General features: G+C 33.7%; 1 protein-coding gene across 5 annotated transcripts in view; it reads left to right on the forward strand.

Moving 5' to 3' along the window:
* The first annotated feature begins 27 nt into the window (after positions 1 to 27).
* Positions 28 to 25020, forward strand: part of WDHD1 (WD repeat and HMG-box DNA binding protein 1) — a 115823-nt gene continuing 90830 nt past the window's right edge. For 2 of the 5 annotated variants that reach the window (XM_074290755.1, XM_074290758.1), the window contains exons 1-8: positions 80 to 220; positions 1261 to 1380; positions 19291 to 19402; positions 20179 to 20330; positions 21566 to 21677; positions 21888 to 21938; positions 23003 to 23098; positions 23931 to 24023. In XM_074290755.1, the coding sequence (XP_074146856.1) occupies positions 1304 to 1380; positions 19291 to 19402; positions 20179 to 20330; positions 21566 to 21677; positions 21888 to 21938; positions 23003 to 23098; positions 23931 to 24023 (693 nt within the window). In that variant the 5' untranslated portion in view covers positions 80 to 220; positions 1261 to 1303. Of the gene's footprint in view, positions 221 to 1260; positions 1381 to 19290; positions 19403 to 20178; positions 20331 to 21565; positions 21678 to 21887; positions 21939 to 23002; positions 23099 to 23930; positions 24024 to 25020 lie in introns of all 5 variants that reach the window. The other 3 variants (XM_074290754.1, XM_074290753.1, XM_074290756.1) reach the window with 3 other exon arrangements.

The raw sequence follows: 25020 nt of genomic DNA on the forward strand, positions 1-25020 counted from the left end.
TCCCACGACCTAGTTCCTCGAGCCTCAGCGCGCCTGGGGACGCCGCTGGCGTGCTGAAGTAGTCATCTGAGCGACAGCAGAGCGCGGGAAAGTGTCAGGAGATTGAATGGCTGCTGCATATTTTCCAAACCAACTAGAAACTGATGAACTCTCGATAAAATTGAAATTAATTATTTTTTTATCCGCGGTGCTTCTCTCCTCTTCTGTTAGATTACATTGGGTGAGTAGCAACCATGGAAATTGTAGTTTTCCGCCTTTTTGTCCTTGGTTAGAATTATTATCTCGTCTCCAGCTCCATTCTTGTCACACTGCCGGGAACTGAGAGCCCTTTTATCCGAGAGAAGGAACTCTTGCGCGGGTGAAACAACTTTCGCCACTGTCCCCCGGGCCCCACAGCCAAATTCTGTAAAGAATACACTCTGTCTCTTGAGTCTTCCCTCTTCCTCCTTCCTTCCCTTCCTCCCACTTTTCTTCCTCCCTCTCTTTCTCTTCCTCCCTCCCTTTCCTCCTTTTCTCTTCTCCCTCTCTCTTTTCCTTTCCCTCTCCCTCTCCCCCTCTCCTTCCCCTCATGAAATGTTTTTGTTGCTTCTTGAAGGAGCATTCGAGGAAATTCAATTTTAAATTACTAATTTCCTCTTAAGTGTTTCCCCTTATTATCTGTCAGTTTATATTCAACAGGTGTAGGGCTAGTATTTATTTAATTAAAGAAAAGGTGTGTGTGTGTGTGTGTGTGTGTGTGTGTGTGTGTGTGTGTGTGTGTGTGTGTGTGTGTGTGTGTAGGTATAGATTGCAAATCAGAAGAGCTACTTTCTGGTTCTCAACCAACTTATAAAAAATAATTTTAAAAAGTTTTTTATTTTTCAAAATATACGCATAGATAATTTTCAACATTCACCCGGGCAAAACCTTGTGTTCGAATTTTTTCTCCCTACCTTCTGCTTTCCCCTTGTCCCCTAGGCATCAAGCAATGCAATATAGGTTAAATGTTTAAATATATTGATCTTTTTAAACATAGCTGTCATTTCCCCAATAATCAGTTCTCTACAGAACTCTTCCTTATAGCAAAGATGTACAAAAAAGCAAAATCAAACTTACACTTTGACCATAGATGAAAGCATATATGCTTCATTGCTTGCCTCTAGTAGGCGGTAATAGTTTCATCAGCTCTCTAGGGTCAAGATTGATACTTGCATTGGTCTGTGTTCTTTATCATCTAGTTTTTATTAGCTAATCTAAATTTACTATATTTTACAATTTAAGGTAGGTTTTTAGGAAAACCTGTTTTGGATAGCAAAAGGAGAAGATGCCTGCCACACAAATGCCCATGAGATATGGACATCCAGAGGGACATACAGATGTTTGTTTTGATGATTTTGGGAGGTAATGTATTTTCCTAATATTTTATGCAGTTTAGAAATATTTGTGTAGTAAAGAAAAAGCTTTGAGAAATGTAATTTTTTTTTTTTTTTTTAAATTTTTGCAGGAGGCAATTGGGGTTAGGTGACTTGCCCAGGATCATACAGCTAGTAACTTTTAAGTGTCTGAGGCTAGATTAGAACTCAGATTCTCCTAACACCAAGGCCAGTACTCTCTATGTGCTATCTAGCTGTCCTTAAAATGTACTTTTGTTGTGTGTTAAATATGCAATAGGCCCACAATTATTTAAAGGAGGAATAATGTAATAAATAATCTGAAATTCATATTGTAGAGTCATAGGTTTGGAAATGGTTTTAGAGTCAGGAAGACTGTTGGTTTTTCACCTCTAAAATAGGGATAATCATATTTGTGCCTTTATTAAAATTAAATTATTTGAAATAAAAGAAAAGTGAGGACAAAGTTCCAAGAGTATCTGATTTAATTTGCAAAGCTAGTATTTGCATAGCAAATCAGGTTGTCTGACTCCTCATGTTCAAGACCCAAGTGATTTATGATTTATAACAAAAATTTTAAGTTTACAGAAACTTTCTTTTAAAAATGACAGAAACTTGTTTGGAATAGAATTCATTTGGATTATAATTCAATTGGACTTCAAGGCAGGCTACCTGACTGGTTTGTTTCTTCTAGGTTTTTTAATCATTCCCCAGAAGTCCTTGTCTTTCAGGTGATATTTTTTGTAACTAGAAAGCATATTGGGAGAGAGAAATTTTTAGTAATTATACCTCATTCTCCTTCCTTCTCCCCTCAGTTTCTTCTTTAGATTATTCTATTACTCGATATAGACTGTAACTCAAGAAAAAAAGAAAGCTTATCCAATAAGAGGAAGTTAGCCTCTAGCTAACTTATCTGCCAGGAAGGAGAACTTATCCTCTGGTCAACTCCACTTTCTTCCAGAAATGATAACCTAGTTTTTGGTCTGCCCCTTCCTTCCCCCCTTTATTTATTTATTTTTTTAAAAGCCAAAGCCTTACATTTCTATGATTATTTCTTTCCTCTAAATTATTTACTACTAAACAAGTTCTTATCAATCTATTTATTCACTAAATCTAAAGGTAACTTAGACTTAAACTGTTAGTATGGCTTAGTTTTTAGGGTTAGCCCTTCCTAGGGAAAGGAGGTTAATTTTATAATCAAACTAAAAAGAAATCAAAGTAATCAATATAGATTGATTTCCTTTTCTCACCTCACAGAATTGTTGTAAGAGTCAAATGATTAAATGTATATAAAGTTATTTTGTAAACCAAATGCTATCTAAATGTCAAATACTATTTTTCTTTTTTCTTTCATTTTTCTCTGTTTTCTTTCCCTTGGCTTACAAATATATACCAAGGTTTTTCTTTACTAAATATTAGCAAAAAGCCTTCTTACTTTAAAATGATATTTTTCTATATAACTTCTGTTTTTATATTACCTTTTTCCCTAGATATCTACATATTATATAACAAAGATTAAAATAAATGTTGCTGTACTTCTAGAAATGATAGTCTGCTTCTCTTTCTTTATTCCTTACTTATTTCTCAATTCTTTGTAATTTAACTTTTTTTCCTTACTGTACTGGAATTGCTCTCTCAGAGGTCACCAGTGTATTCAAATAGGTAGATCCAATAGCTGCATCTGCCTTACATCATTGCTTTAATACCTATGGGAACAATTTACTTAAATGCTCTGATATGTAAAACAGAGATATTAATATTGCTACCCAGCAAACATCTACAAGTATTCATACCTAGCAGTATAGTATGGTGAAAGAAGTGTTGGATTTGGAGTCAAAACTTTGATTCAAATCCCAGTGCTGCTCCTTTGGGGAAATCATTTTACCTCTCTGGCAATTCTTTCTCATCTGTAAAATGAAGGGGTTGGGCTAAGTGACCTCTAAGTTTCTTCCTAAATGTATAATCCTATAATTTCTGAAAGGGAAACATTAATTGAAAGCATTTATAAAGTGTTTATTAAGTAAATAAAAAAACAGTACCTTCCCTCAAGAAGCTTTTATTCTAATGGAAGAGATAACATAAGTAGATAAATACAAGATACTTTGAAAATGAAAATTAATGTTAGAAGGCTAACTGGTAGTTTCTGGAATGGCTGTGTCACAAGGTGGGATTTGAGCTGTTTTGAAAGAAACTAGGCATTCTTTTTTATTTTTTATAATAATAACTTTATTTTTCAAAATACATGCAAAGATAGTTTTCAACATTCACCATTGCAAAATTTTGAATTTCAAATTTTTCTCCCACCCCATCTCTACCTTCCCTAGACAGAAAGTAAACCAATATAGAGTTTGATGGCTCTTTGGGCATAATTCCAAATTGCACTCCAGAATAGTTGGATCATTTCAACAACTCCACAACAATGCATTAGTGTCCAGTTTTCCCACATCCCCTCCAATATTTATCATTATCTTTTCCTGTCATTTTATCTTATCCTAGAAGTTGCGGTCTTTGGATTTATTAAACACTAGATTACTATAATTTTTGACAATTGTGTCTTGTAAACCTAACCACCCAACCTAACCATTAGTCTGTTTCTTAGTACCAAATGGTTTTGATGACTGCTACTTTATAATATAGTTTTAAATCTAGTATAGCTAGTCTATCTTTGCATTTATTATTATTATTATTATTATTTTTATTAATTCCCTTGGAATTCTTGATCATTTGTTCTTCCAGAATTTTGTTATTTTTTTCTTCTTGGCAGTTAGATTGGTTAGGCAGTGAATAAGTAGATTACTTTAGGGAGAATTGTCATTTTTATTATATTAGCTTGGCCTACTCATGAGCACTTGATATTCTTCTAATTGTTTAGATCCAAATTTATTTGTGTGAAAAGTGTTTTGTAATTGTGTTCATATAGTTTCAGACTTTCAGATATTTTATATTATCTAGTTATTTTAAGTGGAATTTCTCTTTTTATCTCTTGCTGCTAGACTTTATTGGTAACACATAGAAATGCCGATGATTTATGTGGATTTATTTTATATCCTGCAACGTTGGTAAAGTTGTTAATTGTTTTAAGTAGTTTTTTAGTTGATTCTTTAGGTTTCTCTAAATATATCATCATGCCATCTGCAAAGAGTGATAATTTTCTTTCCTTATTGCATATTCTAATTCCTTTAAATTTTTTTTTTTTTTTTTTTTTTATTGCTAAAGCCAACATTTCTAGTAAAATATTGAATACTAGCATCCTTATTTCACCCCTGATCTTACTGGGAATGTGTCTAACTTCTCCCCATAATAAATGTTTGCTGATGGTTTTAGATAGATGCTGCTTATCATTTTAAGGAAAACTCCATTTATTTCTATACTCTCTACTATTTTTAATAGGAATGGGTGTTATATTTTGTCAAAACTTTTTTCTGCATTTATAAAAATTATCATATGATTTGTTAGTTTGACTAATTGATATAGTCAATTATATTATTAGTTTTCCTGATATTGAACCAGCCCTGCATTCCTGGTATAAATTCTCCTTGGTCTTAGTGATATGTTGTTGTAATATCTTTGCTAATATTTTATTGAAGATTTTTGCATCGACATTCATCAATATTCAATAATTGGTCTATAATATTATTTCTCTGTTTTGGCCCTTCCTGGTTTAGGTATCAGCACCATATCTGTGTTATAAATGGAATTTGGTAGAACTTTTCCCCCCTGTTTTTTCAATTTGTATAGTGTTGAAAAGTAGTTGTTCTTTAAATGTTTGGTAGAATTCACTTGTAAATCCATCTGGCCCTGGAGAATATTAATTAGGATGTTCATTAATAGCTTGTTCAATTTTTTTGTCTAAAATGGGACTTTAGTAATTTATTTCCTCTGCTGTTAATCGGGACAATCTATATTTTTGTAAGTATTTGTGCTGGTTGATACAATACTGTGTTAGGGTGAATGAAAATACAATTCATCTGACTATGAGTGATCAGAAAAATACAAAATCAAAAGATTTTACCATGGATTGGGCACAAATAGCCCATATGAACATTTGGAGGGGGAATGTTTTTCAGTTTGCACATCTCATATTTCTTTTGAGTTAGTGTAATTCTGCTTTGGTCATAGAGCACACCTTCTTTTATGTGAATATGACAGTGCTGGATGGTCCTGTGCCAGTGCCTATCTTGTTTCACAGTTGATTCCAGAGTTCTTCAGAAAGAACTCGAGTGTCTTTATTGCTTTTTCTGACCTCTTTATAAGGAGAGAGCTTGTGTGAGATCTCCTTAAAAATAATCTTTTGGAAAAATATATGTTTGGCATTCAGACAACATTGGAGTTGCTTTCTCTGCAGAAGTGTTTCAAGTTTCAACTTTGGCAGTTCACTTTGAGAAAGTACCTCAGTGTCAGATCATCTTTCCAGGTGATCTTCAGAATCTTCCTAAGCCAATTTAAATGGAAGTAATTCAGTTTTCTGGCATGGTACTTTTTAGACTATTATGGGCCAGAATTCTTGTACTAGAAACAAGGATTCTTTTTTTTTTTTTTTTTTTTTAATTTTATTTTATTATAAGTTTTTATTGACAGTACATATGCATTGGTAATTTTTTACAACATTATCCCATGCACTCACTTCTGTTCCGACTTTTCCCTTCCCTCTCTCCACCCCCTCCCCTAGATATCAGGTAGTCTTACACATGTTAAATATATTATAGTACATATTAGATACAACATATATGTGTAGAACTGAACAGTTCTCTTGTACAGGAAGAATTGGATTCAGAAGGTAAAAATAACAAATAACCTGGGAAGAAAAACAAGAATGCAAACAGTTCACACTCATTTCCCAGTGTTCCTTTTCTGGGTGTAGCCGATTCTGTCCATCACTGATCAATTGGAACTGAATTAGATCTTCTCTTTGTTGAAGATAACCACTTCCATCAGAAATCCTCATACAGTATTGTTGTTGAAGTACATAATGATCTCCTAGTTCTGCTCATTTCACTTAGCATCAGTTCATGTAATTCAAGAAACAAAGATTTTTACCAGCACCTTGTAAGTGGAATTAATAAGACAATGGTTATCTACTTTAGCATGGTGATAGTTCTCTAAGTTCAGTATGATTGATTTAATCTTACAACAAATAATGGTTTCCTAGTGATATAATGATTGGTTTACTCAGTGTAGAGCATATAAGCTGGGACATATTCAGCCAAGTTCAGAGCCAGATTCACTTCATCTCACACCGCAAAAATAGAGCAAGGTCCAAATGAACCCTTTGCTGATTTTGTGGGATGTATCCAAAAAGCTGTCATATGAACGATTGGAGAAAATGCAGCTACAAGAATAATGATCAAACAGCTTGCTAAAGAAAATGCTAATGAAGTTTGTAGAAGAATTATTCTGGGACTACACATTCAGAAGAGATCATAAGATGCTGTGCCACAGTGGGCACAAATATATTTTATACCCAGGCTATTATGCAGAACATGGGAAGACAGGGTTCCTCTTGGCAAGGGACTTCCAGAGAAACTCGTCAATGCTTTCAGCATGGTAAAGTGGGCATCTGAAAGCTCAATGTCGGCAAAGAGATAGAGTGAAAGGACAGGGTGAGAGAACAAAACCCAAAACCTTGCTTCCACAATGCAACAAGGGCTTCCACTGGGCCTTAGAATGTAGATTGACTCAGGGAAGTGAGAGGTAGAGTCCAGCTTCAAGACCTCAAATAAAAAACAGGTGGGGCATGATGAGGTTACACCCAGAGAGTTTTTAGAACTTCAATACTCTGATATCAGCCAAAAAGCAATCAAATGGGAGAAAGGGATTACATGATCAATTAGCAGAGAAGCAATCAGATTGGAAAAAGGGATTACAATTGGGGAGACTACAATAGAACAGTGTGTAGTTTGAGCAGCTCCAATGTAATTGCCAGGTGATGAGGAGAGATCCAGAAAGCGGTGAATAGAACGGACTAGATAGGTTAACTGCTTGGGAGAAAGGGTTTGCTTGTATTTTTACAGATGGAGAAGAAATCAAATGAGTTCCAAAGAGCACCTTCAGAGAGACAGAAAAAGAGAAAAACCTCGAAACAAAAGAGAAGATCTAAGAAACATCTGACATTTGAGTTCTTGGAGCTGGGCTCTGCTTCTCATTTCCCTACATGAAATCTACATGAAAGAGCATGGTTGATAATGAGACTGCTACAGAACTTTAAAACCTGCAAGAATCATTGGATTCTCTGAGACATGATAAGACTGATATAGGACTTCAAAATCTGAAGGAATCATTGGATTCCCTAACACAAGATGAGACTATTGCAGGACTTCAAAACTTGCAGGAATCAATGAATTCCCTGACACATGAAGTAATGGACAATACATTTGTTTTAGACTATTTCTAGGACTTATGGACATGTATAATTCCTCATGTTGATTCATGTTGTTTGTTTGTAATACCTCCTATGTTGATGTATTTATGTATACCTATTTCAAATAATACCCTTCAGAAACCGGCTAATCTGGTTTCACCTACTTTTTTGGTGTTCTCATCCCTTTTTCTGAGAAGTCAGGGAAGGCATGATCACTTCCTTTTTAGGGTTCTCACCTCCCTGAGAAGTGAGAAAAGTCATGACCACCTGTGTTCTAAAACAAAAGAAAGTGGGAGATGTTATGGGCCAGAACTCTTGTACTTGAAACAAGGATTCTTACAAGGTGCTAAGTAGAATTAATAAGACAATGGTTACCTAATTTAGCATGGTGAGTAATAGTTGTCTAAATTTTTTTTTTAATTTAATTTTTATTTTATTTTATAATTATAACTTTTTTTTTTTTGACATTACATATGCATGGGTAATTTTTTATAACATTATCCCTTGCACTTACTTCTGTTCAGATTTTTTCCGTTCCTCCCTCAACCCCCTCCCCCAGATGGCAGGCAGTCTTATACATGTTAAATATATTACAATATATTCTAGATACAATATATGTGTGTAGAACCAAATTTCTTGTTGCACAGGAAGAATTGGATTCAGAAGGTAAAAATAACAGTTTACACTCATTTCCCAGTGTTCCTTTTCTGGATGTAGCTGATTCTGTCCATCATTAATCAATTGGAATTGGATTAGCTCTTCTCTATGTTGAAGATAATCCACTTCCATCAAAATACATCCTCATACAGTAAACTTGTTGAAGTGTATAATGATCTTCTGGTTCTGCTCATTTCACTCAGCATCAGTTCATGTAAGTCTCTCCAAGCCTCTCTGTATTTCTCCTGTTGGTCATTTCTTACAGAACAATAATATTCCATAACATTCATATACCATAATTTACCCAACCATTCTCCAATTGATGGACATCCATTCATCTTCCAGCTTCTAGCCACTATGAAAAGGGCTGCCACAAACATTTTGGCACATACAGGTCCCTTTCCCTTCTTTAGTATTTCCTTGGGATATAAGCCCAGTAGTAGTATGGCTGGGTCAAAGGGTATGCACATTTTGATAACTTTTTGGGCATAATTCCAGATAGCTCTCCAGAATGGTTGGATTCTTTCACAACTCCACCAACAGTGCATCAGTGTCCCAGTTTTCCCACAGCCCCTCCAACATTCATCGTTATTTGTTCCTGCCATCTTAGCCAATCTGACAGGTGTGTAATGATATCTCAGAGTTGTCTTAATTTGCATTTCTCTGATCAATAGTGATTTGGAACACTTTCATATGAGTGGATATAGTTTCAATTTCATCATCTGAGAATTGTCTGTTCATATCCTTTGACCATTTATCAATTGGAGAATGGCTTTGATTTCTTATAAATTAAAGTCAATTCTCTGTATATTTTGGAGATGAGGCCTTTATCAGAAACTTTAACTGTAAAAATGTTTTCCCAATTTGTTACTTCCCTTCTAATCTTGTTTGCATTAGTTTTGTTTGTGCAGAAACTTTTTAATTTGGTGTAATCAAAATGTTCTATTTTGTGATCAATAATGGTCTCTAGTTCTCCCTTGGACACAAACTCCTCCTCCACAAGTCTGAGAGGTAAACCATCCCATGTTCCTCCAATTTATTTATGATTTCGTTCTTTATGCCTAAATCTTGGACCCATTTTGATCTAATCTTAGTATGTGGTGTTAAATGTGGGTCCATGCCTAGTTTCTGCCATACTAATTTCCATTTTTCCCAGCAGTTTTTGTCAAATAATGAATTCTTATCCCAAAAGTTGGGATCTTTGGGTTTGTCAAACACTACATTGCTATTTTTATTTACTATCTTGCCCTGTGAACCTAACCTATGCCACTGATCAACTAGTCTATTTCTTAGCCAATACCAAATGGTTTTGGTGACTGTTGCTTTATAATACAGTTCTAGATCAGGTACAGATAGACCACCTTCACTTAATTTTTTTTTCATTACTTCCCTTGAAATTCTCGACCTTTTGTTGTTCCATATGAATTCTGTTGTTATTTTTTCTAGGTCATTAAAATAGTTTCTTGGGAGTCTGATTGGTATAGCACTAAATAAATAGATTAGTTTAGGGAGTATTGTCATCTTAATTATTAAGGAATTTGGTAGGACTCCTTCAATCCCTATTTTTTCAAACAGTTTACATAGCATTGGAGTTAGTTGTTCTTTAAATGTTTGGTAGAATTCACATGTAAATCCATCTGGTCCTGGGGACTTTTTCTTAGGAAGTTGGTTAATAGCTTGTTCTATTTCTTTTTCTGAAATGGGACTATTTAGACTACTTACTTCTTCCTCTGTTAATTTGGGCAAGCTATATTTTTGAAGGTATTCTTCCATTTCATTTAAGTTATCGAATTTATCGGCATAAAGTTGAGCAAAGTAGCTCTTAACTATTGTTCTAATTTCCTCTTCATTAGTGATGAGTTCACCCTTTTCATTTTCAAGACTAACAATTTGCTTTTGCTGTTTACTTTTTTTAATCAGGTTTACTAAGGGTTTGTCTATTTTGTTGGTTTTTTCATAGAACCAACTCTTAGTTTTATTAATTAATTCAGTAGTTTTTTTACTTTCAATTTTATTAATCTCACCTTTTATTTTTTGAATTTCAAGTTTTGTGTTTGGGGGTTTTTAATTTGTTCCTTTTCTAGCAATTTTAGTTGTAAGCCCAATTCGTTGGTCCTCTCTTTCTCTATTTTATGCAAGTAGGCCTGTAGAGATATAAAACTTCCCCTTATTACTGCTTTGGCTGTATCCCACACATTTTGGTATGATGTCTAATTATTGTCATTCTCTTGGGTGAAGTTATTAATTATGTCTATGATTTGCTGTTTTACCCAATCATTCTTTAGTATAAGATTATTTAGTTTCCAATTATTTTTTGGTCTATTTTCCCCTGGCTTTTTATTAAGTGTAATTTTGATTGCATTATGGTCTGAAAAAGGATGCATTTACTATTTCTTCCTTACTGCATTTGATTTTGAGGTTTTTATGCCCTAGTATATGATCAATTTTTGTATAGGTTCCATGAACTGCTGAGAAGAAAGTATACTCCTTTCTGTCTCCATTTAGCTTTCGCCAAAGATCTATCATATCAAACTTTTCTAGTATTCTATTTACCTCTTTGACTTCTTTCTTATTTATTTTGTGGTTTGATTTATCTAATTCTGAGAGTGCAAGGTTGAGATCTCCCACTATTATAGTTTTGCTGTCTTTTTGTCTTTTTGCAGCTCTCTTAATTTCTCTTTTAAGAATTTAGATGCTGCACCACTTGGTGCATATTTTAATATAATAAATAATTTTAATATTGATACTGCTTCATTATTGATAAAATAAGTTTAATATTGATACTGCTTCATTATTGATGCTGCCCTTTAGCAGGATATAATGCCCTTCCTTATCTCTTTTAATTAGATCAATTTTTGTTTTTGCTTGATCTGAGATGAGGATGGCTACTCCTGCTTTTTTGGTTTTGCCTGAAGCATAATAGATTCTGCTCCACCCTTTTACTTTTAGTTTGAATGTCTCACCCTGTTTCAGGTGTGTTTCCTGTAAACAACATATAGTAGGGTTCTGACTTTTAATCCAGTCTGCTAAATGCTTCCTCTTTATGAGGCAGTTTGCCCCATTCACATTTATGGTTAGAAGGACTAATTCTATATTGCTTGCCATCCTATTAACCCCTGCTTATGCTTTTCTCCTTTCCTTCCCTCTTACCCCCCTACCCAGTATTAAACTTGTGAACAGCCCTCCCTTTTCAGTATCCCTTCCCCACCTTAAAGTTCCTCCCCTTATTTTACCCCTTTTCCTCCAAATTTCTATATTCCTTTCCCCTTAGTTTACTCCTTCCCTTTCACTTTTCAATGAAGTGGAAGAAGTTTCACCATAAATCGAATATGTGTATTGATACACACTATGTTCATCTCCCTCCTTTCTTTCTCTCAGATACAATAGGTTACCTTTGCCTCTTCATGAGATGTAGTACCACCACTTTACACTTTTTTATGATATAATTTCCTTTCCACCTCTAGTTTCTAAGACAAATTGTACATATGTTCTTTACATATTTTTTTGGCAGAAGTATAGTTCTCAAGATTTCTTTTTACCTTTTTAGAAATCTCTTGAGTTCTGTATTTGAAGATCAAACCTTTTATGTAGGTCTGGTTTTTTCATCAAGAATAGATGGAATTCATTTATTTCGTTAAATGTCCATCTTCTTCCCTGGAAAACGATGCTCATTCTTGCTGGGTAAGTTATTCTTGGCTGCATACCAAGTTCCTTAGCCTTTCGGAATATCATGTTCCAGGCCCTTCGTTCTTTTAATGTGGACGCTGCTAGATTCTGGGTCATCCTTATTGTGGATCCTCCATATCTGAATTGATTTTTTCTAGCAGCTTCCAATATCTTTTCCTTTGTCTGATGGTTCTTGAACTTGGCCACTATATTTCTTGGCGTTTTGATTTTAGGGTCCCTTTCAGTAGGTGATCGATGAATTTTTTCAACATCTATTTTACCCTCTGTTTCCAGAACATCTGGGCAGTTCTCTTTGATAATTTCCTCGAAAATAGTGTCCAAGCTCTTTTTTTCCTCACATTTTTCAGGGAGTCCGATTATTCTCAAATTGTCTCTCCTGGATCTGTTTTCCAGGTCTGTTGTCTTTCTAGTAAGGTACTTGACATTCTTTTCAATTGTTTCATTGCTTGACTACCTCTTGGTTTCTCCTTGAGTCATTCATTTCTACTTGTTCCAGTCTAATTTTCAATGATGTATTTTCTTCACTCACTTTTTTTATATCTCTTTGTAATTGTCCAATTGAGTTTTTATCTTCTATGGAATTTTTTTCCATTTTATCCATTTTATTTTTTAGAGAGCTGTTTTCTTTTTCCAGCTCACTAATCTTGTTTTCCTTGGAGTTGTTTACCTTTTCCAGCTCACTAATCTTGTTTCTCAATGATTTGATTTCTTTATCCACTCTGTCTTTGAATGCATGGGATGACTTCTCCAGGTTCTCTTGCCAAGCTTCCCTTTCCTTTTCCCATTTCTCTTCCAGCTCTCTTGTGAGAGCCTTTTTGATTTCCTCTATGAGATTCTTTTGTATTGAGGAGCAGCTCATATCCCCCTTAGGGGATTCCTCTGGGGACAGTCTGTTTTTAATCTCCTCAGTGTTTGAAGTCTGCTCTCTCTCCATACAAAAGCTGTCAATGGTTAGAGCTCTTTTGAATTTTTTGTTCATTTTGTCAGAGTAGGAATCGAAGAAAACAAATTGACAAGAGAAACAATTGGTCTGTTTTGGGGGGGATGGGGCTGGATGGTATTAATGGGCTTCCTCTACAGACTGGAGGTAGGGCAGCAGAGAGCCACTAACAAAACAGAAATGTTTGTACTGAGTCTGAGCTCTGAGGCTCTGAGAACTCGCTGAGTCAGTCCAGGTGGGGGTGGGGGTGGCCGGGTTCTGAGAGACGCTGGCTTTCTGGGGTTTTAATCTTCACCTCCGGTGTTTACACCCTCTCCGCTGGTCCTGGCTTGCTGCCAAGACGGAGTATTCACACTGGGGAAAAAGTCTTTTTGCAGAAACGGCAGAGATCGTACCCCTCCCCCTCCGGTCTGAGCTGTGTGAGCTGCCTGTCTCACTCTGGCTTGCCTGCCCTCAGTCTGCACCCAGTCTGATTGACCCTCCCCCGAGCAAACACAGACCTTTTCTGGCGACTTTCAAGGATGCCTTCTCTTGGTGATTATTTGTGGATTTCTTTCTGGGTCAAGCATTAAGTCTGAGGCTTGTCATGAAGTAAGTTCTGAGAGAAAATGAGGAGCTCAAGTAGCTGTCTGCCTCCACGCCGCCATCTTGGCCAGAAGTCCCTAAATTTTTTATGATTGATTTAATCTTACAACAAAAAATGATTTCCTAGTGATATAATGATTAGTTTATACTCAGTGTAGAGCACATAAGGTGGGGTAGACTCAGCCAGGATCAGAGCCAGATTCATTCATTTCATCTCATACCACAGTGGTGGTTGGCCTCCTGCACTTCTCCCACTGAAAACAAGTCATCTTGGTTGATTGATGGTCTTTTGAGAATGCTATGGAAATGTTCAGTCCGTTTCTTCAGAATAATGTCCATCTCATTTATCAATTTGACTCCATCCACACTGATGCACCCATTGTTGAGATGTATCATTGGTCTGTCTTTGGCTTATGAATAGCCTTTAGGGTATTATTGAAACATTTTGGATTGTTACTTTTGGTATAAAATTGAATTTTATCTGCCTTCTTATTGAGCCAAGAGTCCTACATCTCTCTAAGCTATGATGACATTTTATTTCTGATGGAGTTATATATTGTCCTTATGAACTTTTCTTGTTTAACTTAGCAAGTTCTGAATTTCCCTTTCCTTTTTATCAAGTCAGTCTTGATGTTTTTGAATGTTCTGGCCCAGATGAGTAAATGTAATGTGTTGTATATTAAATCTCCAAAAGCTCCCCACTCCTTTTTTGCTTCACTGTTGCCAGAGGTGCATTGGCTCTGCTTTTCCTCCAAGTTAGCAACATACTTCACACTGAGAACTGCTGTAATTTGTTGACATTAAATCTTCTCTTAGTCATCTTGCCTTGGGGCACTATGTTTATTGAATATAAATGTTCAGCTCAGCATTCTGTGTCATATCATCTTCCTCACTTTGACAGCCTGTCTCTTTTCTTTATAATGGCATAGTCTGTTAAATGCCAGTGTTTGCTGTGAGGGTACGTACATCCATTAAGTTTTATTGTGTTTAGGTAAATGGAGTCAGGGTTGATGAGAGTGTCATAGGGCACATAAGTCTTCAGTAGTAAGTGACCATTCTTATTTCTGACTCCATTCTTCTCAAGGACTCCCTGCCACATCTAGTAGTTTGTGCTTACTCTAGCATTAAAGTCACCAGAAAGACAAACTTGTTCTCTTTTAGCATATTGATGGTGAGAGTCTCCAGGTCTTCATAATTTTTGACTTCATGAGAGCTTATGTGTCGATGATGATGGTGTCATGTTTTCTTGCAAATGGCAATTGCGGTTTCATGAGTATTATTCACTCCTTTTGGGAGGTATACAAACTTGTTTATTGGATTGGTTTTGGTCGCAAAATCTATACCAACTTCATATTGCTTCTATATTTATGACCATTGCAGAAATGTATCCATCTCTGATTTCAGTAAGCTGGCTTCAGCCTTGTTTCATTTAGGGCTGTGATACCTGCTGAATTCTCTCAACAAGAATTAATCATTTTTCAGATTTATTAGATTTTACATTATCTATAAATGTGTGCACATTTTATGTACCAATGGTGAATGAAAACATCATTCTAAAAAGCAGGGGAGCAAGCACACAGCCCTGCTTCATTCCATTGGTGATAAAGAAAGCACAAGATCATTGTTCATTAAATAGAACTTGTGTAATAATGCTATTGTGGAACTGGCATACATGTACATTTTTGAGCACAAAATACGCCTTCAGTACTAAGCAGGTCAGAGTTAGTTTAGATGAAGCAAACAATTTTTAGGGTACGTTTTTTAGCCTTTTCCTTATGCCAGGAGATGAGCAGTTCAATCCCTGAAAAGGGCTATTCAGATAGCCAGGGAGTTGCCAAATCCCTCTGCTGCTTCAGTTCTTTGAGAAGACAGCCCTGTAGCCTGGGCCACCTGTGTGCAGGGTTGTTACTACAGCTCCAAGTATATTTTGTCACCTGTTTCCTGCTATTTTGTCACTTGTTTCCATAGAATTCTGAGGTAGGTAAAAATGGTAAAATGGTATGGATATTGTCTTTTGACTTATTCATAAATTGGATTTAAATGAGGCAGAGATGTACGAAGTTAGTTGTTGGACTTAGTTTTTCTTTTAGTCAATGCAGCCTAGTGGCAAGAAAGAAGTCAAGACAATTGGTGATGGCTTGGGATATAATGAATGATCTTGGCATCTCCAGTGTCCAACAAAGCTCCAAGTGCACTACTCTTAAATGTTCTACAGTACTTGCTTTCGTTGCTTTCATGGTCCTTGGAACAAATTGTTTCTATATGCCCATTCTGCCAAGTGAAGTCTTCATGCACTTGGAATACATATTGCCTTAACTCACCAATGGATTTGAGAATCCTCAGTTAGCCTCAACCTGTTTTGGCCATCTGTTGAAACAGTGGAATGTGACTGCTGTTGATGATGCAACTTTTTGGAGCCATGGGTGAGAGTAAATACCAAGGTGGAAAGCTTGGGAGCCCTCACATCAGCAGTACTAGTTTTCTCTGAACAAGTATACCCTGGAGTATTGTGTAAGAAGAATGGAAAAGGAGAAAGGGTCCAAGTTGTAAAGAATATTAAATACCTAAAAACTCTATATTTGATAATAACTTGTATTAGTGCTTACTAATACTTACTTACTAAATACTTACTAAAGTACTAAGTACTTTAAAAGTTATCTCATTTGAACTTCACAAACAACCAGAGTAGAAGATGCTGTTATTATCTGAGGCTGACTGAGATCAGGTAATTTGCCTAGACACAGTTAATACTTTTCTGAGACTGAATTTGAATTCAGATCTTTATAACTCCAAGCCCAACACTCTTTATCTACTGTATCATTCAGCTGGAGAGAATAGGGAATTGCTGAAGTTTATTGAGCAATGACACAACCAGATAATTTAGGAAAATCACTTTTGACAATTATGTGTGGGATGAATTGGAGTAAAGAAAGAATTAAGACTACAAGACTAATTAAAAGGTTGTTAAAATAGTCTAAGTGAGAAATGATGAGGCCCTGGGACTTTGGCAAGCAGCTGCATAAGTAAAGAAAAAGGGATGAGAGATACTGGGAAAATAGAAACCACAAAGTTTGGCAACTGTCTGGATCTACGAAGTGAGTGAAAATTAGGATTTGAGGGATGGCATTAATGTGGTAAATCTAGGTGGTTGAGAGGATAAGAGTGAGTTCAATAGTGATATTAGGGAAGTACAGAAAAATACAGTAGTTGAGTGAAGAGATGAGTTTAGTTTGAGACATCTTGAATTTGATGCTCATAATAGAACATTCAGTTTAAGTGTCCAACAGACAATTGGTGACATGGGACTGGATCAGGAGAGAGACAAGACTAGATATGTAAATTTGGGAATCTGCTTTGGAATCTACCACTTCATTGGAACAGTTGAAATCAATTGAGAGTACACAGGTTTACACAATAAGTGTCTGAGGTAGGATTTTAAAGACTGAAGCCTTCTTGACTTGAATCCTGGTATTCTATCCACTGCAATTTATAGCAGCCTAGTCAACATTTCAGATTCTCCAGAGAGGTCAAGAAGGGTGAGGATTGAAAAGTTACTAATTATTATTAGTTAAGAGATTATTGATTATTATTATATATTGATTATTATTATTAATTTCAGTTGAATGCTGAGGTCAGAAACCAGATAGAGTTTTTGAAGATAGTGAGAAGATAGAAAATCGAGTACCTGAAATTTTCAAGGAGTTTAGCTGAGAAGGGGAGAAGAACTGTGTAGGGTTAGTAGAATAAAATTAGAAGTTTTGGTTATTGTTGTTGTTGTTGTTTTAAACTATGGGAAACATGGACATATTTGTAGACAGAAAGGAACAAGTGTATAGGGAAAGAATAAAAATTATGTGTGAGGGCAATCTTCTGGAGAAGACCAGAGGATGAAATGAAGATACTTATAGAGGGTTTAGGGTTGACAAGGACTATTACTTTAGATACTGTGGGGAAGAAAGAAATAATGGGGATTGATGTGAGAAAAAGGAACTCTTGGTGAATGGTTTCAATTTTTTTCAGTGAAATATGAGGTGAACTCTGCTGAGAAGTTTGGAGAGGAGGATAGCAAGAGGCTTGATGTAAGAAAGAAGATTCAGAAGAGCTGCTCTTGTTAGAGAAGCATTTTAAGGAGTAGGATGATTGCCTTGCTTCTCTGAGGGCACATTTGTTATTGGATAATAAATTTATAATGATTTTGAACCAGTTAGCACTTTCATGGCTTCTTCCACACTGATGTAGCAGCATATAACTAAAACTGAAAAAAGTATAGAATGGGAGTAAATCAAAGATTGTAATTGAGCAAGATATGTGGTTGGTAATAGGACAAAGTAGCAAGGGGTTTGAGAGAAGAGCATAATATAGAGTTGAACTGGTTCACCAAGGGGTTAAGTTTGGGAAGAGACAAGAGTGTCTGTAACTATTACCAGGGTAGCATGGGGAAAGTTTTGAGAATGAGAAAGATTAAAACCAGTATTGAGGATAAAGAATAGAGTTGTGAGAAGTATGGCATAGGAAAATCTGGAATGAAAAAATATTATGAATCAGATAAAAGAATTTCTAAATTCTTGAATATAGAAGTGATATATAGAAGTTGATGAAATTATCAAGTGTTTTACTATCTTTATTTATAGTTGTGATATACATAGAGTAGATTAATAAATCATGGGAATTGATTATATTGGTGAACTTGGAAATATATATATTGAAATCTGCTATTATTAATAGTAGGATTTGGGATAGAGAGAAACAATTACTGAACTCATCAAAGAAGGAGGCAAGGTTCTTTGAATGCAAGTAGGATCAGTATCTGAAATGGATGAAAAATTTAGATATGATGAACCTTAAAAAAAAAGAGAGAGCTTTTTAAGTGATGAGAGTAAAGGAAAAGTTTGAAAATGACAGTAAGAAGAAACTCTTTCATCAGTGAGGAATGGTATGGAAAAAATGTAGTCAATGCTAGAAAAGGTGGCCAATGAAGCTGTGTCGTCAGGAAGGAGCTAGGTGTCTCAGTGAATGTCAGAAGATAAGAGGGAGAAAGGAAGAGGTTTAAGATAATAGGATGTTTGTTAATTAGAAGCAAGTATTTCAGAATGATGGGATGGTTGGGTAGATTTGGAGTAGGATAGGGTTAAGGTGGATGAGAATAAAAACAGAAGTTGGTGTTGGGAAGTGTGATGAGGGTGGGGAAGGTGAATAAATCCAAGTAGAATGTTAGCAAATGGAAATAGGTCTTTTGGAAGAAGTAGGTGTAAACTGTATATTATATGCCACAATGCATATAAACTGTGAATAATTGAGCTCATAGTTTTTTATGCTATTTGTTGCTTGATACTTTTCTTTCAGAGATCATAAATAACTACAGCATTTTAACTAAGAATAAAGTAGTCCTTAGAAATCTCATCTTGCCCCTCCTTTCTATTTATTTATTTATTTGTTTGTTTGTTTAATTTTGCCAATTGAAGGAAGTTAATGGTACCGTTCATTTAAATGTGAGAAATGTGAATAAATTTGATCAAATGGCAGTTTTAATACATGAATAAAAATGTGTTATCAAAATGTGTGATAATTTAAAAAATTATTTAATAGGACCACAAACACAGATGAGTATTGTAATGTGGGGGAGGTTGTGTATTTGCATATATATATATGTATATATATATGTAGGTTGTTTTTTTTGTTTGTTTTTTAAACAGTTGTATTGTAACTTGTGGAAGTGATGGAGATGTGAGAATTTGGAAAGACCTGAATGATGATGATCCTAAATCTATTAATGTTGGAGAAAGGGCTTATTCATGTGCTTTAAAGGTATTAAAAATGATGTTTTTTTTAGTTAAATGATACTGGCTGAGTAATCTGAATCTCATATTTTTGCTCTTTCAGAAGCATATGTAATCTTTTCTCTACTCTTAAAAAAGAAAAATATCAAGGAGTGGGGGGAAAAGTCAATTTTTGAGTCAATTTTCAAACTTTTCTGTTGATTTTTTGTTTCTATATTGCCTTCATTTCTGAATATTTCCCCTTCCTTTCCCCTGTATCCTTTATTTTGTTAAAGAAAAACAATTTAGCAAAATCAACCAAAGCATCAAGTCTAATACTAATATTCTATATTTTCCACTTATAACTTCACATCTCTTGCAAAGAAATAAAGATTATATATAATTCTTAAACATTAAATAATATTTCTTGTATAAGAATCAAGCAAATTAAAATAATAAAAGACAAAGGCATTTTTTTCCCTTTTAAGATGATTTTTATCATATCCCTGCTTTTCTTAAATGTTGGGATGAAGAATGAGAAATAAAATTTTTAAATGTCACTTATAAGTATTTTTATATACTATATATATCTTTCAAGTATTTCCTAATGTCCTTTGGTATATAATTAAGCTAATGATTTATCAATATTAGAGAAATGGAAACATTTTCAGAGTATGTTTTACAAACTATCATGTATTCCAAAGGCTATTCAATTGATATTTAGTAGATTTGATAATTCTTTAAAATTCTGAAGGTAGATTTTTCAGGTCAATTTTTCATTTTCAATTTTGTAATTAATAAATTCTTCTCTGTATTTTTTTTTAGAAAGGAAAATTGGTTACCTCAGTATCTAATAATACTATTCAAGTTCATACATTCCCTAACGGAGTTCCAGATGGCATATTGACTCGATTCACTACAAATGCAAACCATGTGGTCTTTAATAGAGATGGTACCAAAATTGCTGCTGGATCCGGGTAATATTTGATATTGAAAAAGCTAACCATGTAGTACAAAATGATTTTGACACAAGTTGTGAACAGTTAGTGTTGGAGTGAATGTAGAAGGACAGGGACAGTATGTATTATATTTGTACTAGTTCAGTTATTTTGGATTTTAGTTTGACCTAATTAGGCAAGAAAAGCAAGTTGGTAGTCCACACTGAGCATAAACTCCAAACATGTCAGTGATATATAAGAGAAACAATATTTGTCAAAATACTTGTAGAATTAGTTTTTGTGTTAGCAAAACAAAAGTGGTTGTCCAAGTGGGAAAACCTAAAAAAACTAGAATATGTGAATAGAATTAGTATATTATTAGTAATTAGTATAGAATTAGAATTAGTATAGAAATACTAATGTAGAGTATGAAATGCTTCAGATGTTTAGAGAAAGGGAAGATTTGTATAAACCACTATAGAGTGAAGTAAGTAGAATCAGGAAAGCAGTATATACAACTATCACAATGTAAATGAAAAAAAAAAATCATTAAAACAAAATTAAATTCTAAATAATTGAAAACTTAGTATTGTTCCCAAAAAGACAGACAGCAAAAAAAAAAAAAAAAAAGACAGACATCTGAATCAGAGGATTTGGAAATTCTATGTCTGATCCTGTGAGATAACTCAGAGCAAGTTATTTAAACTTTTTCCTCATTTATGAAGTGAAGGATTTACTTAGGTGGCCTCACTTTCCTCCTCTAGATTTATGATACTACGATTTTGACTTACTTGGTCTTGTTATAATCTGTTAGTATGTCATGAAATTCTGGATTTCAAAAATAATTTTAGGATTGTAAACTCCTTGAAGGCAGGAATTATTTGTAACTTTATACTGAATTTTAGCATATTCATAAGTGATTCTCAGTATGTTTTTAATTGAAAAATAAGGGAACAAAGGGTGACTTTTTGATGTAAAATCATTAAAAATGCTTTTGGTAAAGGCTAAACAAGGTTGCAGCTTGAGTGATAGCTAGGAAGTTTAAAACAATATTTAAACTGGAAGTGTAGAAAATATAGAAAAGCTTAAAGTCAGTGCATATATTTATTAAATTATTAGGATTTTAGAAATGCAATTTCAGATTACATTTGTGAGCAGAAATTTAAGTTAGATAAAGTCAAAATCAGATGTTGCTAAACTATTTTACATTTGAATCATGGTTTTTAAAAACGTTTTCCATTTTAAAATTTTATTCACATATTTCATTATTTCAGTGATTTTATGGTGAAGGTTGTGGATGTGATGGATAGTAGTCAACAGAAATCATTTCGAGGACATGATGCTCCTGTGTTAAGCGTTTCCTTTGATCCGAAGGACATCTTTTTGGTAGTTTTTTTAATCGTTTTCCTTTATTTCCCACTATAAATGTGTGTGTTTTAGATTTATAGGAGAATAATTGAAATAGAACTTATATATGCAATTTGAGAAACTTGATTTGATAAAAGCTTGATACATTTGATAATTTGATATTTCTTTTATCACTTGGATGAGGTTTATGAATAGAAATATATCTTTAACTTTTGTTTACCCATTTAGGCATCTGCGAGTTGTGATGGTTCAGTTAAAGTATGGCAAATTTCAGATCAGGTAAACTCAGCCATTTCAATTTAAATATTTGTGTGTATTTCCTGATTAGCCTAGATATATACTGTTTATTATATTGCATAATATCATTAATCTGAATAGCCTAACAATTGCTTGGGTGAATAACTTTTTGTCTTTTCTCCTCATCTTTGAGTGACATTAGATGGACTTTTTGTCAGTTTACACATTTGTATGTTATATGGGTCAAAGAGACATACAAATAAGCTATAAAGACCTGGCATTATGTTTATAAAACCTCCAGAGACTTCTTATTTCCTCAAGGATAAAATATAAACCCTTCTAGTTATTTAAAGTCTTTCAAATTCTGGTCCCACTTACTTTTTCAACTGTCTTGAATGTTACTTGTATCTGGACACACACTAATGTCCTGCCTAAATAAATTGTTTGTTTTTCTTACATAATAATCCATCTCTGTCCTTCCTGTTTGAAACATTGTCTCCTCCTGTCTCTTAGAATCCCTAATTTTTCTTCAAGTTTCAGACCTTCTTCATGAGGCCTTTCTTGATTTTCATTTTCCTTCATAGCCCAACCTAGTGCTTAATTACATTTTTCTACTTTATATTTTCCTATAAATGAATTAACTAGCATGTATTAAATGCCTGTCATGTACCAGGAATTGCACTAAGCACAGGGAGTACAAGGTTAAAAATAAAACAAGTGTCATTTCTCAAGGTACTTACATTTATAGGTATATTTGTATTTCCCCAATAGAATATAAACAACAAATACTTGTGGAATGAATGAGTGCATTTGTAGCATATACATTATTGGTTTGTAATAACAACAATTTAAAATTTATACCCTATCTGCTTTCGAAAGTACTCAGAATATTAAACGTTTTACATTTATAAATTTTAAAAATTTAACTTGAATATAAATAAAACAGATTTGCTGCTTTTTCATTTTGTGAGAAGTTTTGATTATTTAAAAATAAAATATTAACTGAAAAGCTAATATTATATTCCTTTAAAACCTGTATATTTGAAATCTGTATAATTTTCTGAGATTTTCACAAAGGGAAATAATTTTTTAATTTTAAAAATCAGACATGTGCTATCAGTTGGCCATTGCTACAAAAATGTAATGATGTGGTTAATGCAAAATCGATATGCAGACTTGCTTGGCAGCCAAAAAGTGGGAAGGTAAGTAAAACTTTCAAGCATTTTAACCTTTAAATTTTTTGCTCAAATCTATCAACTTTTAATTGTGAGACCTTCAATATACTCAGAAACTTCAGATTCTAAATTAAAGTTAATATGGAAATAATTTAAGACCTTTTTTCTATTGGAGTGTTTAAGATTTAAAATGGCACTTTAAGAGTTATACATTCTACATCTTTAAAAAAAATCCACAATTTTTATTCCTCTTTTCTTAAAAAAAAAAAAAAAAACTTTTTGTTCCCTAAATAAATTTTTTTGTCACATTGGAATGATAAAAGTTGATGTGCTGTTTATGTAAATTTTTGTTTTGGATTTTAGAATTAGCATTAGAATTTCATATTATTCACCGTCAGTATGTTCACTATTGGAAATGTGTAAAGAAATTTTTCTGGTAAGATTTAAAAAGCAAAAACTACTTTCAAAATGTTGAAATAATTCTAGGATTTTTTTGAAGATGACTAATTGTCTTCTTTGGCACTTCCATCCCTACATTTCCTTCTCACAGCTAATCCTCTTCAAAAGAGACAAATTATACAACTTCCACATACCTAGTATTTGGATATCCATTTTTAAATAGTAGTTGCAATTTTTAAGTAATAGTATCATATACCAAAGTAATAAGTTGAGGAGAATAGGATAAACTCTTCGTAGTATTATATTAAAAATGTTTAGTTAATAAGAAATAGCTTTTTTTTCCTCAATATATTTAATGCTTCAATGACATTACATTAAAACTTTAATTTTCTTTTTCTTCCTAAATTAAACTAAGCCCAAAGTTGTTTAACTGGATTTAAAATATTTGTCTTCCTAATAGTTATTGGCAATTCCAGTAGGAAACACTATCAAACTATACAGAAGAGAAACTTGGAGAAATGAATTGGATCTTTCAGATAATTTCATCACTTTGGTAGGTTTTGTTGCATACTGTTTTAAGAGAGAGAGAATGGTTAATATTTATTTTGCCTAACTTAAGAGGATAAACTCAGTTGTCTTTCTGTTGCTTCCATAATGTGTTTTTCTTGCCTAATCTTTTGTAGTTATGATTATTATACAGTAATCATAGATCGCATAGCACAATGTTGTAATATATTTAAAAGTACATATACCATGCTAAAATGCAGTTTTCATTTAAAAATAGATACTTTTTAAAAAAAACACTAGTCATTTCCCAGTATATTCTTTTCAGTGAAACTTAGTAACAAAGCAAAGCTAAATAAAGGTTAAAAAGAATATCTAATAGTTAACTATCAACTTTTTTTAAAAAAAAAAAGAAAAACCAAATAATTCATATTAAAAAAAGAATTTATAATAATTGATGAGAAAATAGAGGAAATTATCAGAAATGATTTTGCCTAGTTTTTATGACAATTTAGAAGAATGGGTGGTTATTTATGATAATATAAAATTCCCAGATTTTCAAAAGAAATTCATTATTTAAATAACTCAGTATCAGAATTAGAAATTGAAAAAAACAAAAATAAAATTCCAAAGAAATAAATTACAGGACCTGATGGATTTCTAAGTGAATATTATTAAACATTAAAGAACAAGTCTAATTTTATGTAAAACATTTGTAATAATAAGAAAAGATGGTAGCCTTTTACTTTCTATCACAGTAATATGATTTTGATGCCTAAACCAAGGAGAGATAGAGCAGAAAAAAGAAACTATAAACCAACATCCTTAATGAATATTGGGGAAAAAAATTTTTTTTTTTGATGGGGCAATTGGGGTTAAGTGACTTGCCTAGAATCACACAGCTAGGTTGTGTTAAGTGTCAAATTTGAACTCAGGTCCTTCTGACTTCAGGGCTGGTGCTCTATCCACTGTACCGTTTAGCTGGCTCTATTGAAAAATTTTACATAAAATATTAGCAAGCAGACTTTAACAATATATTAGAAAAT

Source organism: Sminthopsis crassicaudata, chromosome 2, assembly GCF_048593235.1.
Source record: "Sminthopsis crassicaudata isolate SCR6 chromosome 2, ASM4859323v1, whole genome shotgun sequence".
Classification (NCBI taxonomy): domain Eukaryota; kingdom Metazoa; phylum Chordata; class Mammalia; order Dasyuromorphia; family Dasyuridae; genus Sminthopsis; species Sminthopsis crassicaudata.